At 36.3% G+C, this 14,534-nt stretch overlaps 2 protein-coding genes across 7 annotated transcripts in view; one reads left to right on the plus strand and one right to left on the minus strand.

The window, feature by feature from the left end:
* The window catches only part of TMTC3 (transmembrane O-mannosyltransferase targeting cadherins 3), a 34,003-nt gene extending 20,636 nt beyond the window's left edge, over positions 1-13,367 (minus strand). Inside the window, exons 1-5 of the mRNA XM_037513902.2 lie at positions 13,227-13,367; positions 6,731-6,946; positions 2,908-3,126; positions 2,113-2,212; positions 257-372 (exon numbers count right to left, since the gene is read on the minus strand). Of these exons, the coding sequence (XP_037369799.1) occupies positions 257-372; positions 2,113-2,212; positions 2,908-3,126; positions 6,731-6,919 (624 nt within the window). The 5' untranslated portion in view covers positions 6,920-6,946; positions 13,227-13,367. The remainder of the gene's footprint in view (positions 1-256; positions 373-2,112; positions 2,213-2,907; positions 3,127-6,730; positions 6,947-13,226) is intronic.
* Positions 13,368-13,640: 273 nt separating this feature from the next.
* Positions 13,641-14,534, plus strand: part of CEP290 (centrosomal protein 290) — a 66,017-nt gene continuing 65,123 nt past the window's right edge. For 5 of the 6 annotated variants that reach the window (XM_054696148.1, XM_054696150.1, XM_054696151.1 and 2 more), the window contains exons 1-2: positions 13,641-13,767; positions 14,338-14,467. In XM_054696148.1, the coding sequence (XP_054552123.1) occupies positions 14,366-14,467 (102 nt within the window). In that variant the 5' untranslated portion in view covers positions 13,641-13,767; positions 14,338-14,365. Of the gene's footprint in view, positions 13,817-14,337; positions 14,468-14,534 lie in introns of all 6 variants that reach the window. The other variant, XM_054696149.1, reaches the window with a different exon arrangement.

A 14,534-nucleotide genomic window follows, 5' to 3' on the forward strand; every position in this document is an offset into this window, starting at 1 on the left:
AAATGTTAAGAAATTTTCAGTACACATAAGAAAAAGACAAGTTTGCTTCTTGCAAATTTTTGGTAGCATTACTGATAATCAGATCAATTTATATAACGACACATTGGAAAATATTGGGTTGTCAAAAAAGTCATGACTCAGTTTTGCAATGAAACAGAAAAAAATACGAGATGACTTTTCCGACAACCCAGTATTTATAATAATCTGATTCAACTAGGATAAAGACAGCAACAAGAAAATTTATATTTTTCCTTACCCCCTGGGCAATAAATACTTCATACACACAGCAAATTCCCACAACTGTTATTCCTTGTTCTTTACACAGTGTTGCAATGGCAACTAAAATCACTGTCAAAGCAATTGGAGTCCACACTGTAATTTAAAACAAGAACAAAAAAATAAAACTACACAAAACAATTTTGTAACATCATAAAAGGACATTTTAACTTAGACAACTATTAGTCATTACTGAAAAACTTTACTACTGATTCTGTATTCATTTATATTATTTTCTATTGACCTATAAATACTTTGTTTTAAAATGTATTTGAATTTTGTAATTTTTGTTTTATAACGTAAAACTCAAGATGTATTATTTGAATTAGAAAATTTCTGTGAAGAAAATTAACCATATAGTAACTTTTAAAACAAAGATATGGTGTCCAATTTATAAAAGAAAACTTACAGCCTTGAGATTCATGATTAAAGAACTATCAATTTAAAATGAACTCAAGTATCAAAAATAATCACAGATCTCTATATACCTGATTTGTAATATAATAAATTTGAACGTGAAAACTACTGATAATTAAAAACACTGAATTGTGAGTAATATTGAATCTACTGCTAACTTGTTTTGTGACCTTGGGTAACTTATCTGAACTTCAGTTTTCTTACTGGAAAATATCACTTCAATTCTTTTCCAATTGGAAAAAATACAGGGTAGTATGAATGTGCAATGTCACCTTTAATCAAAGCAAAAACTCAAATAAATGAATTAAATAAAGGTATAAAATAAGAACACAATTTGTGAATCTAATATAATTTCTCTCATCATTGGTCTTAAAAATAGTAATTTAACAATTTCTGAAATTTAAAAGTTTAAATTTAAAAATTCAATTTTAAAGCTCTTCACAGATTAAAACAAAAACTCCATAAGATTGTTAGGGATATTATTATAATAAAGGTATACTTTAATAGATGTTTACTTTTGCCTAAACAATACAATTCGCAGTCCATCAGGTGTTAAAGAAAGACTCTAGTAGAGGGCCTCGCTGGTGGCGCAAGGGGTTGAGCACCGCACTATGAAGCAATCCACAGCCTCTGTAGCACAAGTTCGATCTCCGGCCAGTCAGAGAGCAACTCACATGGCAAAGCAGACCTCTCCGGTCTCGCCAGCTGCTCCCCTCAGCAGTGTATTTCAGTCAATCTGCCAGTTCTGTCCCCACCCTGTCTCTGGTGAATCCTCTTGCCCCCCACATCTCTGGCCTATTTTTGCAGCTCTTGTATGCATAAATAAATATTTTTTTAAAAAAAGACAGTAGAAATACTGGTAGTTGTAGTATTTACAGGTAACAGCAGATAGAACTAAGAATGACTCTAACACCCCTGTATTCTAGGGTAATTTAAAAAAATTAGACTGGGGCCTCCCCGATGGCGCAGTGGGTTAAGCGCAGTGCTGTGAAGCTGTCCACAGCCTCCGCAGCGCTGGTTCAATTCCCGGCCAGCCAGGGAGAATCCCACATGGTGAGGCTGTCTCCTGTCTCACCCGCTGCTCCCCTCAACAGTATATTTCGTCAGTCTGCCTGTTCTGCTCCCCGCTCCATCTCTGAACCCTCTCACCCTCCCGCGACTCTGGCCTGTACCCAGCTCTTGTATAAATAAATAAAATAAATCTTTAAAAAAAAATCAGACTGTACAAAATCTGTAGTCATAATAAAATATAAATTACACTAACAAATTAATATTGCCAATATTGCATACTTTCGTATTTCTATACATGCTAAAGCAGTAAAATATATAAAGATAAATTATTTTATAAGTACACAGAGTAAATAAAAATTGCTTGATGAATTTTGAGCTATAGAAAAATGTCAAATATTAGACATTTACCTATGGAATTGTTGGGTCCTTTTGATTTGGTATATGACAAAAAAGCAGCCAGAAAAAAGATGGATGACAAAAGTTCAGCTCTTCCTACAACACCTGTTACCTAGAAAGGGAAATGAGGTGAGGGGTGGTTCATATTAATGAAGAGAATATTGAAAATTTAACTATAAATGATAGCAAAGGCAATTTAATTAGAAATCCATTGCCATGACTTTTAAGCACATTTTCTAAGACATTCTGTGAGCGCCCTCTTGTGGAAAATCTGTCTCTTTCATAAAAATTTAGCAGTGACTTTAATAGGTCTTTTACTAACTTATTTTGAAATAATAAAAGACAGCAAGTTACAAAAATAGTAGCAGTCCCCTGTACCTTTTACATCCAAAGGTAACATCTGAAATAGCTACATCTAGAACACTTCTTTATTTACATATGCTCTGATATATTTTCATCCCCTACTTAAATTTGCTTTACTATTTTCTGTACTTTGAAACATAAATATTGCCAAGTTAAAAACTTTTAACTAAAAGCTATATTTGCTTATATTGCATGTGAGTGCAGTTAAGAAATTATGGCTTATGTTCTTGAATGAATGTTTCAAAAATAGTTTTAAATTTAAATAAGTCATGCAGGAAACAATAGACTGTACGTTAAGAACTTAGACTTGCAGTAATTTAAGAGTCTTCAAATACTTATATTAATTTAATGGCTAATTATTTTTTTAAAAATAGGTGCGATTATAATCACTGTGTAGGCTTTTTAAAAAAAAAGTAAAAAAGCGCTAATTTAAATTATACTTACTGCTTCTGTGTGTATTGGGTGTACTGCAAAAAGTAGAGAGGCAATCATACTACTCCTGTTGTCCAGAAAAAGTCTGCACACTTTAAGAAATATCACACTAACCACAGCATGAAAAACTGTATTTAGAAGATGGTATGACATGGGTTTCAGTTCACTAAACAGATAATTTAAGCGAAATGTCAATACTGTTAAGGGACGATAAGACTTGTGGCTTCTCTCCTGAAAGAATTAAAAAAACAATCATTGGTTATTAAACAACTTCAGTGTTTATAATCTAATCATTGCATTTACTATTGAAAGTATATCTACATTTGTTGGAGACATAACAGTAAAATAATGAAATGCCCCAAGGATGATACAGACATTAAAGACACCATTATAATTTGTACTGTCCTATTTCCTTCGTAAAAAAACAGAACAATTTCCTTTCTATATAGTGGTCAGAGAATTAACAGTACAGGAAGAATATTTAAGTAATTCCTTTTCAATACATGTATTAAAAAGAAGATAGGAGGACAACAAAAGTGGCACTAGAGTTCAGGATTCTCTCAAAGGCCTGCACCCAGGTCTGTGACAAATACAAGTATTTATTGAAATGATGGCCAGATCTTCCAAAGGAACTACAAGAACAAAATATTTACCAGTAGAGTTGAAACAGCGATAACCAAAAAGGTACTGTCTAGTTGTTTTATGAAAAATATTTCCATGATGTATAAACCTGATTTTATTAAACCAAAATCCCTAAATACTACACAAGAGCAAAAATTTTTTAGATTAGACAACTTTGTTATGGTAGTCTCTATTGGCAATAAATTAAATTTTATGTGAATACTGAATTTCTTTATAAACTAGAAGTTACATTTAATGAGAAATATTTTTACCCTCAGACAAAAATCAAGGCAGATTTAAGAATATAATACATAGATCAAAAATACATAAAATATTACCATAGATTTTTTTTTTTTTGTAATTTTACATTATGGTAACTACACTCAGTTTCTTTGCTCTCCTATCTCTTACCACATTTTGCTGTAACTCTGGTATATAGGTATAGATTTAAGCATGTTCAAACCTACAAAAGGAACATTAGGATGCACAAGGAACAAACATTTCACATTTTGAAATGAGAAACATTATAATATCTCTCTGATTGTACACTATAACAAACCATGAGCACTGTCTACCTAGAATATTCTTTCCTGCTTGGCCTATTCCTAAACACCCTTCAAATTTCATCTCAGGCGTACAAAATTGTTCGTAAGCACTATAATGAACTGACATGATTTGAACCAGAAAGTAGAAAAGATTCTAAGAAACCTTGTGAGTGCCTGATATGTTACTGTGGTTCCACTTAACTGCCAACTGAAAAGAAGTCAGAAAATAGCAGGAAATAAGTATTTTTAATTGCAGTGTACATAATTGTTTTGCTAGGTCAATTATACAGATATACATATACCATGATAATGACCAAATAAAAGATAAATTATTAATATTATTATTCATATAATTCATTAGTAATACATTTGAAACACTACTATGACAATCAGCAGCTTAGTAGGTATCAGGTTTACTCTAAAAAAAATAGCTGGTTCTGTTATGAATAAAAACAATTCAGATTATTATTATATTGAGGTACATAAAGAAAAAAGTACTTGGAGTGTTACCTGGCAATAGAAACATGAGCAAGAATATACCGCATAAATAAGCTAACAATTCCCTGTCAATGTGATCTTCAAATAGGGATGGCAAAAACTTACTGAGTGGCTACATGCAAAAGTTACCTTAACATAGGTACTTTACAGGTCTAATGCCAGGAATATATGGCTCCATAAAGCAGAAAAGTTATCAAACATGGCAGTATCAAATAATCACTTTGTTAACAAAAAAATCTCCCATTCTCCCAAAACACACTCCACAAAACAAAAAAAAAGCAAACATACAAACAAGACAAAAAATAGTGATGCTAACATCCCACTCTGAGATAACTATTAACAACAGGCTTCGGTAGAGTTTTGATAATTTTTTAAAGTGCTCCAGGCAGATTCTAATGTGCAGCCAAAGCTGTAATCCATGAACATCAATAAACAAAGTGTTACGTATCTCAAGAATGGATTTCCTGAAGAGATAATCTAAACATAGACAGGCGAAGGGGGATGCAAAGACTCCTTACTAAGGCAGTAGTCACACAGCTCAGGAGAATGTCCTAAGGCCTCTTCATGATCTGCACTGGCACACAAATCCTTAGGGAAAGCATGCATGCCTGCACACAGGCTTCCAGGCTATCATTACATGATGACACAACCACTAGATCTGTGAATGTGCCAATTCCAGCTTGTCAAGAAACTGACACCTAAATGCTACTTAGAATAATTTTTCCCTAGTGCCACATTTCCCTGCAGGAAAGAATTCGTCCATCAGAAAATAGAAGGAAGTGATACTCTTCACTGTAACTTGTATTCTAATTTGTTTATTTTCTCCAAAATTATTATTATTAAATTTGTGTGTGTGTGTGCACTTACTGTTCTCTGAAAAAAATCACAAAACATAGTACGGATTCTATGAGATCTTTTTATCTGGTGAAATTTTCAGGCAAAATTGCAATATGATTAAAATCACAACAGATACCAGTGTAATTTTGGGCAATGCACACATACTACTAAGAGCCTCTGGGGATAAAGTGAAGGGTAAAAAAAATAAATTATCTAGAAAATAATACAAGCTATAATAGGGCCATATTTTCTTTTCATTATCAAGAGTTTTCTTTTTTTTTTTAAGACCTAAGTTGTATGTGAATAGGAAGGCTGTAAGAAAAACAAAGCCTGCTTATTTAATCAGAAAACATACATATTATGTGTTTGTAACAAGAGGAATGAAAGACTCCATCCCCATTCTTGAGAAGTATCCAAGTTTGGAGAATACAGAAAGGGGTCATAAATTACAACTCACAAACTATCAAAGAGTATTATGTATTTTAACAATAATGTGCCAGATACTAGTTAGACTGATTCATTTATCCTCAGGGTATTACTATTCTTTTATAGGTCAGAATAATGATTTGCCATCAAAAGCTGTATTTCCACTTATTTTTCACAACTGATATATAACAGAATGTTAGATTCCAATCTATATGATCCTGACCTTACAATTAATCCTAAATAGCATAAAATTGACCTTGGCAATAGAGTTACTAGCAAAATAAAAAACCCTGATGAAAATAAACTAAACTTTTAGGTATTCTCAGTATAAAATTAAAGTAACTATTAGGTAAAAGATATGACACAAATTTAAACTTTTTAATAAATCACTGCTTTTTTGCTATAGAAAAACTGTGTACTTACTATTTTATCTTTAAAGTATAATCTATTTACATAAATTATACATTTTAAATGTTTAGACATAGCATACGTAGTCATCTCTTTTGCCTGACTCACAAGAAAAAAAGTATATTTAGTATTTGCTTTTCATACACTTTTTTTTTTAATTTGGTCAAGGTTCACAATCAAGGAAAGGATAAATTAGTCTAATTATAGTACCTAGCACATAGCTGATAAAACATAACCATAATACCCTTATCGTTTGCTTTAGAGACGATAAATCATATCTTCAACTTGTTCTTAAGAATGTTATGTATCTCATAAAAACTTTTTTGGGAAAAATTCATACTTGCTATGATTACAACATTAGTAAAGAAAAAATAATAAACTATTCCAGACTATTTCAAATTCTGATATACAAAAAAGTAACTAATTTACCTCAGACATGGGGGTTAATAAACTATTCCAGAGTATTTCAAATTCTGATATACAAATAAGTAACCATTTACCTCAGACATAGGGGTTCCCCAGAAGTCATTCTGAAATAAAGTTTTTAAAGGTGTAGATGGATGTAGGTCTTTATTATCCAGTATTGCTGAAACATCATCAAAAACAAAACCACAGAAGAGGCTGTTCCAATAGCAGGCAGTAATCACACCTACTATTAAAGTTACTTCTTTGAGGTTAATATCAGCCATCTTTTCCACAACCACTTGTGGACAAATCTGGGGAAAAAATCATGAAGATAAAATAAACAACAGAAGTACAATTTTACTGTAAGTAAAATAAAGATTGACTATTAATTGTCCCAGAGAATTACTTTAAAGTCCAGCTCAAACATCATATACTTTCAAGAAGAATTAGTTGATCACCTCTCCTAATTCTTAAGACAAAATTGTTCCATCATATGAATTTTTATACCTCTGTTACAGTCTTTTATCATACCACTCAATCTTTGGAACTGTCTCTCCAGCTAACTGGAGAACGGACTCCTTATCAACTGTCACATGTCAGGATACCTGGGAAACAGATTAAAAAAAAAAAAAACCTGAAAAAAATAGCATGATAAATAGTATAAATGCAGCTTTGTGGGAATTTCTAAAGTGCAGAAAAAGTCAATATTTTAATGCAAAACTTTGTCTATAAACTTTATAATAGATACCTATGGAAAGGAAAAAACTTAGTATACATAGGGTTCAGTACCATCTGTAGTTTCACATATCCACTGGGGCTCCTGAAGCATCCTCCTTGGATATAGGGATACTACTATACTTTATGTAAGTGGCTATCAATTATTACCTAAATCAGGAGTCCAAACTTGTAGCCTGCAGCCTTGCTGATTAGTTTGAGCAGTTTTTAAAAAGTATTTGTCTTGAATGCCTTTAGGCTATCCGTACACTAGCCAAATAACTACATAATCCCATTGTCTTCCATATAGGTTAATTTGCTTGACTGATTATGTTAACTGTTTGGCCCTTCTGACAGGAGAGTTTATGACCAAGATGTAAATCAGTTTTTCTTTTTCCCACTACAACAAACACTTTTAATATAGAGTATAGGATTCACGTATGGCAGTTCATAATTAGCACACTACTTTATAAAGTGTTCAGTAGAAAGAAGTACATTAACTGGATACTGAAGAAATCAGCCCCAAATAAAAATAGAAAGTACTCTCAGGAAACAAGCTAATGATACTTTTCTAGTTAGAGCAGCTTCTTTAGCATAATTTAGTGTTATTTCTTGTGAAAGGCTGTATAGGGTAAATGGTTTTCAGGCTTTTCTGCCCTGCCATTAGGATTGCCCTGCCTGATGGGGCACCTGGATTTGTTACATTGGTATGACTGTGTTGTTTACTTGTGTGGGCCATGGCTCAGCATTGAGATATCCAACTAAGAGATGCAGAGGCAGGAAAGAAGAGGCAGGAGAGAGAAGGGGAGAAAGAAGCCCAGAGTGAAGACTTGCTGGGGGCCCCTGCCTGCAGTGTACCTGGTTGCTGCACTATATGTAAAGCTCAATAAAAGCCTGAGAAAACCACCTAGGGCTCCAGGACTCCTTCTTTATCCCAGTCTGCTCGGGTCATAGGAAACCTGCTCAGTGCCCTTCCTGGCACTACAGGCAGAATGGTTTCCCAAAATTGTCCACATCCAAATACCCTCAACCTGTTAATGTTACCTTGTGAGGCAAAAGAAACTTTACAGAAATTAGTAATTTGAGGATTCTGAGATGAGATTATCCTAGATTATACAGATGAGGCTATTCAATGGCATTAGAATTTATAAGTGAAAAAGACAGAAGTCAGAATAGCAGAGGTCTGAGTGCTATGACAGGCTTGAACCACAAGGTAAGGAACAATGGAAGTCCGGAAAAGCTGCCATGACCCAGCAATTCCATTCCTAAGGATTTACTCAAAGAATACAAAAACACTAAATAGGAAGGAAACTCCCACTCCCATGTTTATTGTAGCACTATTAACAATAGCCAACGTAAGTACCCCAAGACAGATGGGAGGGTCAAGAAGGTATGGTATTTATACACAATGGAATACTACCTGACAATCAAAAAAGATAAACTCATGCCATTTGCAGCATGAAGCTGGAAGGGATTACGCTAAGCAAAATATGCCAGAAGGAGAATGATAAATACTGGATGGTACACTTTATTGTACAGAATATAGAGAAAGTAAACAAAGGATCAAAGATAAACTTCAAAAGCTGACCACAGAACTAAGCCATCCAGAGGGGGAGGGGGAAGGAAAGAGGTGAGAAAAGGGACCAGGAAAGCACAATGGACTACATGGACTAGGGTGGATGACTATGGTGGTTGGTGCACTATGGTGACTTCACCTATACTTCCAAAACACTAACCAGGATGTGAGCCAATGGTTTAAAAGAAAGAAAAAAAAAAAAAAAAAGAACTTTGGGACTACCATCCTACAAACAGCACTTTGTGGACTGAAATGTCTATGCAGTATACTGAATGCATAAGAATACCTTTATTTGAGAAACATATACAAATATATATACATACATAGTTCATATATATATTCCTTCTTTTGATTGTGCTTGTAGTCATTCTTGTACTTACTTGTACTTACAGCTACGGTTGGATATCTAAAGGGTAGGGGTCTCAGGTTGAAAAGCTACTCTCTGCTACCTGTGGTCATATCCAGTCGGTCAGCCTGACCTTCTTTAAATGATTTCCAGAGAGCATAAAGGCAAGTCCCAATGCAAAACTCTTTTCAAGTCTCTGCTTACTGTGTATTTTTTACTGCCAATCAGACAAGATAAACTCAGAATCAATGTGGGATTGGTGATAAAAGGGCAAAATAATAGAAGTTTTGAAGTTTCTCTAAGGGAACATCCAACGATAGAAAGGGAGAGAGCTGGTTTTCACACATGGCATGAGCTCAGTTGTGGAGCTATATTAGGTTCTGTCCATAACAACTGCCTGCAAAGATAGACTTTATTTATTTATTTATTTTTAAAAGATTTATTTATACAAGCACTGGGTACAGTCAGAAGTGCGGGAGGGTGAGAGAATTCACCAGAGCCAGAGAGGGGTGCAGAGCAGGCAGAAGGAATGAATGAAGTACACTGCTGAGGGGAGCAGCGGGCAGCAGGAGAGCGTGCCATGTGGGACCCTCCTCCGGTGGCCGGGGAGCAGCCGGGATTGAACCGCTGCTGCAGAGGCTGCGGGCAGCTTCGCAACCCAGCGCTCAACCGCTGCGCCACCAGGGAGGCCCCAAAGATAGACTTTAGGAGAACAGGAGGGTGTTGCAAAGGGGCAATGATAAAGGGAGGTATAATTCAAGGGGGCCATTACTTTAACAATGTAATACATCACTATTCAATGTTAGTTGTGGGAATGCTATAGACTAGATATTTGTTTTCCTCCCAATTTATATTAAATCCTAATGCCCAATGTGATGGCATTTGGAGGCAAAACCTTTGGGAAGTGATTAAGAACTGAAGGTGAAGCCCTCATGAATGGTTTATCTTGTCCAGTAAAATAATTTACTATGTTTTATCACTATTTTAAAATTCAAAAAACTTTCTTTGGCCTATACAGTTTGCTAAGTCTGCATTTACAGTGACTCCTACTAATCTTTCCAGTCTCCTCATGTTGAGAAAAGACAAGTGTCTGCTTGTTGCACACAGATTCCTCTCCACAAGAATAAGTCAAAACTAAACATTTATGATACATAGGGGATAGTAAATTTCTCATGGCCATGCTTTATTTTAGATGCTGGAAAAGAAAGCTACTATTCATTTTCTTGATAAGGTAGCAAAAAAGGGAATGGAAATAACACCTAAGAAATATAGATTGCTTGGTACAAAGAACAGAGGTAGTAATTTTAAAAGGCAAGTCTTTCTGTTGAAATGATTTTTGGTCAGATAAAACTGTTTATAAAACCACAGAGAAAAAAGAAGGCCGGTCCAGGCAAGTGCTGCTGTAATTAGATCACTTTATAAAACTGTCACATAAATCCTTTCTCTTGTTGCAACTGATTCAGAAAATTTGATGAAAAATAATGGTGAGTTTCAGTGAGAATTTGAATTAAATTTCATGATTCACAGTTACGCATAAACATAATATAGTGCATTAGGACCCTTTTTCCTGCTATACCCCAGTGTCTAGCACAGTGTACAAGCTTACAAATATCATTAGAACGAGTAAAAGAATGAAATCTAAGCAGTATATTTTACATTTACTCAGGACTACAGCTGGGATCTGGGTTACATCCTTAGTTTCATTGATTATTAAGAAATTACTTAACTTTTATAATCTTGTTTTCATATCTAAAAACAAAAGTAAAAGCTTGCCATTAGGCCAGGTACCCTGAATTGTTGGGAATACAGATATGTCAAAGAAGGTGAAGGAAGTAAGGATAGAAAGACCAATCTAAACAACACAAAATAAATAAAATATAATAGTTACAATGAATAAAATTCTAACTTGCTGCAGTAAAAACCAGATTCCTACTTGGAATTACATACATAGTGTTAAGTATAATATGTGACATAATATGTACTCAAGAAATACTAGATTTCATCCCTGCTAAATTACAAATTAATAGCACTGAACACAAAACATTCATTGAAATTGAGGAAACAAGGTTACATAATTAAAATATGACATATAGATAGCAAGATTGAAGAACAAGCATGTTACAAACAGTGATTCCCAGCAACCCTGAGGAGGCAGAATAAATAATTCAGAAAATGTTCTTATCAGAAAAATTTCAATTCAATGACATTATTTAAATTTGATCAGTGTGTTCAACTTCTTCATTCCAGTATCTGAACTGGAAAATGAGGACAAAATAAGCATCTATTTCATTGGACTGTTTAAAGATTAAATCAGATGACAAAAACTATAGTAATCAAAATAGTATGGGATTGCATAAAAATAAACACACAGATCAATGGAACAGAATAGAAACCCAGAAATAATGCAATAGCATTAAAACAAACAATACAATTAAGAAATGGCAGAGAGGTCTTCTAAAGAAGAGAAACAAATTGCCAACAGGTTCATGAAAAGATGAAGATGATCAGTATCACTAATCATCAAGGAAAGGTACATAAAACTCCAATGAGCTATCAAACTGATTAAAAAAAATAAAGAAAATATAGTATATAGTATATATAGTAAAAATGAATAAAGAAAACATAGTATAGTATACACATAATGATGTATTACCCATAAAAAAGAAAACAATCTTGCCATTTACAACAACATGGATGCATCTTGCGGGCATTAAACTAAGTGAAATAAGTCAGAGAAAGACAAAAACTCTATAATCTCATTTACCTGTGGAAATTAGAAACAAAAGCTTATCATAGAAACAGATTGGTTAGAAAGTACAAATTTGTAGACATAAGATAAATAATTCCTGTGGATGCAATACACAGAATGGTGTGTGTGTGGGGGGGGGGGCACAGAATTTGGCACACAATACTGTATAAGGTCAATTATTAATCCCACAAATATTTAAAATGTAGCTCACAAACATGAGTATCTTTTTATTTTCTAGGGAGCTATTTCTTCTTTTACCCAAGCATATATTTTGGAGAGAAATCTATTATTTATTATCAAAGGAAAACTTACCATCAGTTACAATTATTATTATTTTTTAAATGGAAAAGGAGGAAAGACCAAAAAAGAGGGAAGGCACTGGTCCAAGCAGTCATTTGGATCAAAAATGTCATAGATTTCAAGCTTAGAGTTTTATTTTATTTTTAATTCTTAATATGGTTTATTTTATTTGCATCATCTACATAAATGACTATGTTCAAAAACAAAGGTTAAAAGCACCACCATAAAGAAGATATGGCCAGTTTCAGGTGCTCCTTTTCTCCTCACTCAACGAATGGTAAGCATTGTGGTTGTTCCTCTCACCCTTTTTTATGTTTTAAAGAAAGTTACCTAGTGGTGTATCACACTCCAGAAGGGCAGTGAGCAGCGGGAGAAGCAAAACCGGCACCACCAGGATCTATACACACCTGAGAAGGTGCTCCCCCCCGCCCCCAACCTCGGTAAACAGGTAAGTGACAGCAACAGGACTGGTGAACACTGAGACCCCAAATCTCCCCATTCCCACGGTGGGCCGGATTACGTTTGAAGTTTCTCCTCTCCAGAATCTTCGCTCTACACCAGCTCCTCACCGTTCCCTTCGTTCAATCCATGAAGGGAAAGGTGTGACAGGTAAGACGGGCGGGGTTTTCTCAATGCTCCCCTCTCCCCCAAACCATACCCTCGGCGCGGCCCCTACTCCACAGCATGGAGAGAGATTCTCAGACCAAGGAAGGCTCAAACTTTTTTCTACTTCAAGCAGGCAGCGCCCGGGGAGAGGCTGACAAACGCCTGTGGAGAAGGTGGGGTTTTCCTCAACCCTCAAGCCCAGGCCGGGCCCTTCCGCCCCACAGGTAGGCGCTGCTCCCCGCCGGGACCGCAACCCACAACTCCTCCCCCGCCGCTGACCGCCCGCCCGCCCGACCTCACCTGGGGGCGGCTCCACCGGGGCTGGCTTACGAAAACCTCAGGAACAGCGGGCCAGCGAGCGACGCCGCCGAAAGCACACTCATGGTCTGGCTCGTGCAGGTCAGCAGCACAGACGCGCCTCCGCCAGGGCGCCTCCCGCCGCCGGGGTCTTTACCTCGCCGCCCTGGTACCGTCGCAGCCGCCCGCATTGCACGCCGGGAACGGGCTGCCTCCGCTTCACAGAGACTTCAGTTCCCAGGATGCACAAGCTCCCGAGCAGAATTGCACTCTGGGATTTGTAGTTCTCACTGCAAGTCTTGGCCTAGGCTTTTCTACCCAAGTCCGGGGACCGACCTGGAACTTTAAACGTAAAGCACGATCTTACTGTCGTGAAATGTAGTCTTCCCGTCATCCGGGGCCTTGTTCGGACCTGGCTGGGGAGGGAATGGTGTCGCCTAGCAGCCACCGCCGCTAGTGCTGGCTCGAGACGTGTTTGGCGGGATCCGGTGTCCGGGTGGAACCGCGCTGGGGAGCGGTCAGGCGTGGTCCAGGGCTCGGCTTGGTGGGTGCGGTAGATGAGTTAGTGGCTTTGGCTGCCAGGCATGGTCTAGGTGGGTGGATCTTTGATCCTGATGAGCGGGAGCAGGAAATCTCTTGCCACGCAGATCCTTTAAGTCTCAGGGCCCATAAACTACGATGCAGCCTGCACGCCCTTTAGCTTTTGGCACTCACTGCATCTACTTTCTCAATTCATTCCCTGTTTCTCCGGGCCCACCTGCACTCATTTCAATCATTTATTGTTGTTTTTTTTTTTTACCTCTAGTTCCAGCTTCTCCTTTTCAGCCTAAGAAACACCCTGCACTTGGCACCATTAGTTATTTACGTGCCCAAACTTAAATTAGTTTTAACAAGGAATTTCTCTTAATTTAGCTCGTACAATATATAATGGTTTGTGCCAACTGCTGTAATTTTGATCGAGGATACTGTGCACACTTATCTGTGATGCAGTGAAGGAGCCATACTAAACACCGTGGAGTGTTAGAATGATATAATGTGCAAAATATGAATATGATTGCAAAATCAATATTGCTGTTTACTTTGAAAATGTTAATAGCGACCTGTTCTGTTACAGAAGGTAAAACACAGTGAAAGAATTCAAGATGCCACCTAATATAAACTGGAAAGAAATAATGAAAGTTGATCCAGATGACCTGCCTCGTCAAGAAGAATTGGCAGATAATTTATTGATTTCCCTATCCAAGGTGCTTAATAGATAGTAAATATATATAAGTACAACTATGATTAAGTTGACCCTGAAATCACAGTATG

Source organism: Talpa occidentalis, unplaced genomic scaffold (assembly GCF_014898055.3).
Source record: "Talpa occidentalis isolate TD23 unplaced genomic scaffold, MPIMG_talOcc4v2.1 talOcc4.16, whole genome shotgun sequence".
Taxonomy (NCBI): domain Eukaryota; kingdom Metazoa; phylum Chordata; class Mammalia; order Eulipotyphla; family Talpidae; genus Talpa; species Talpa occidentalis.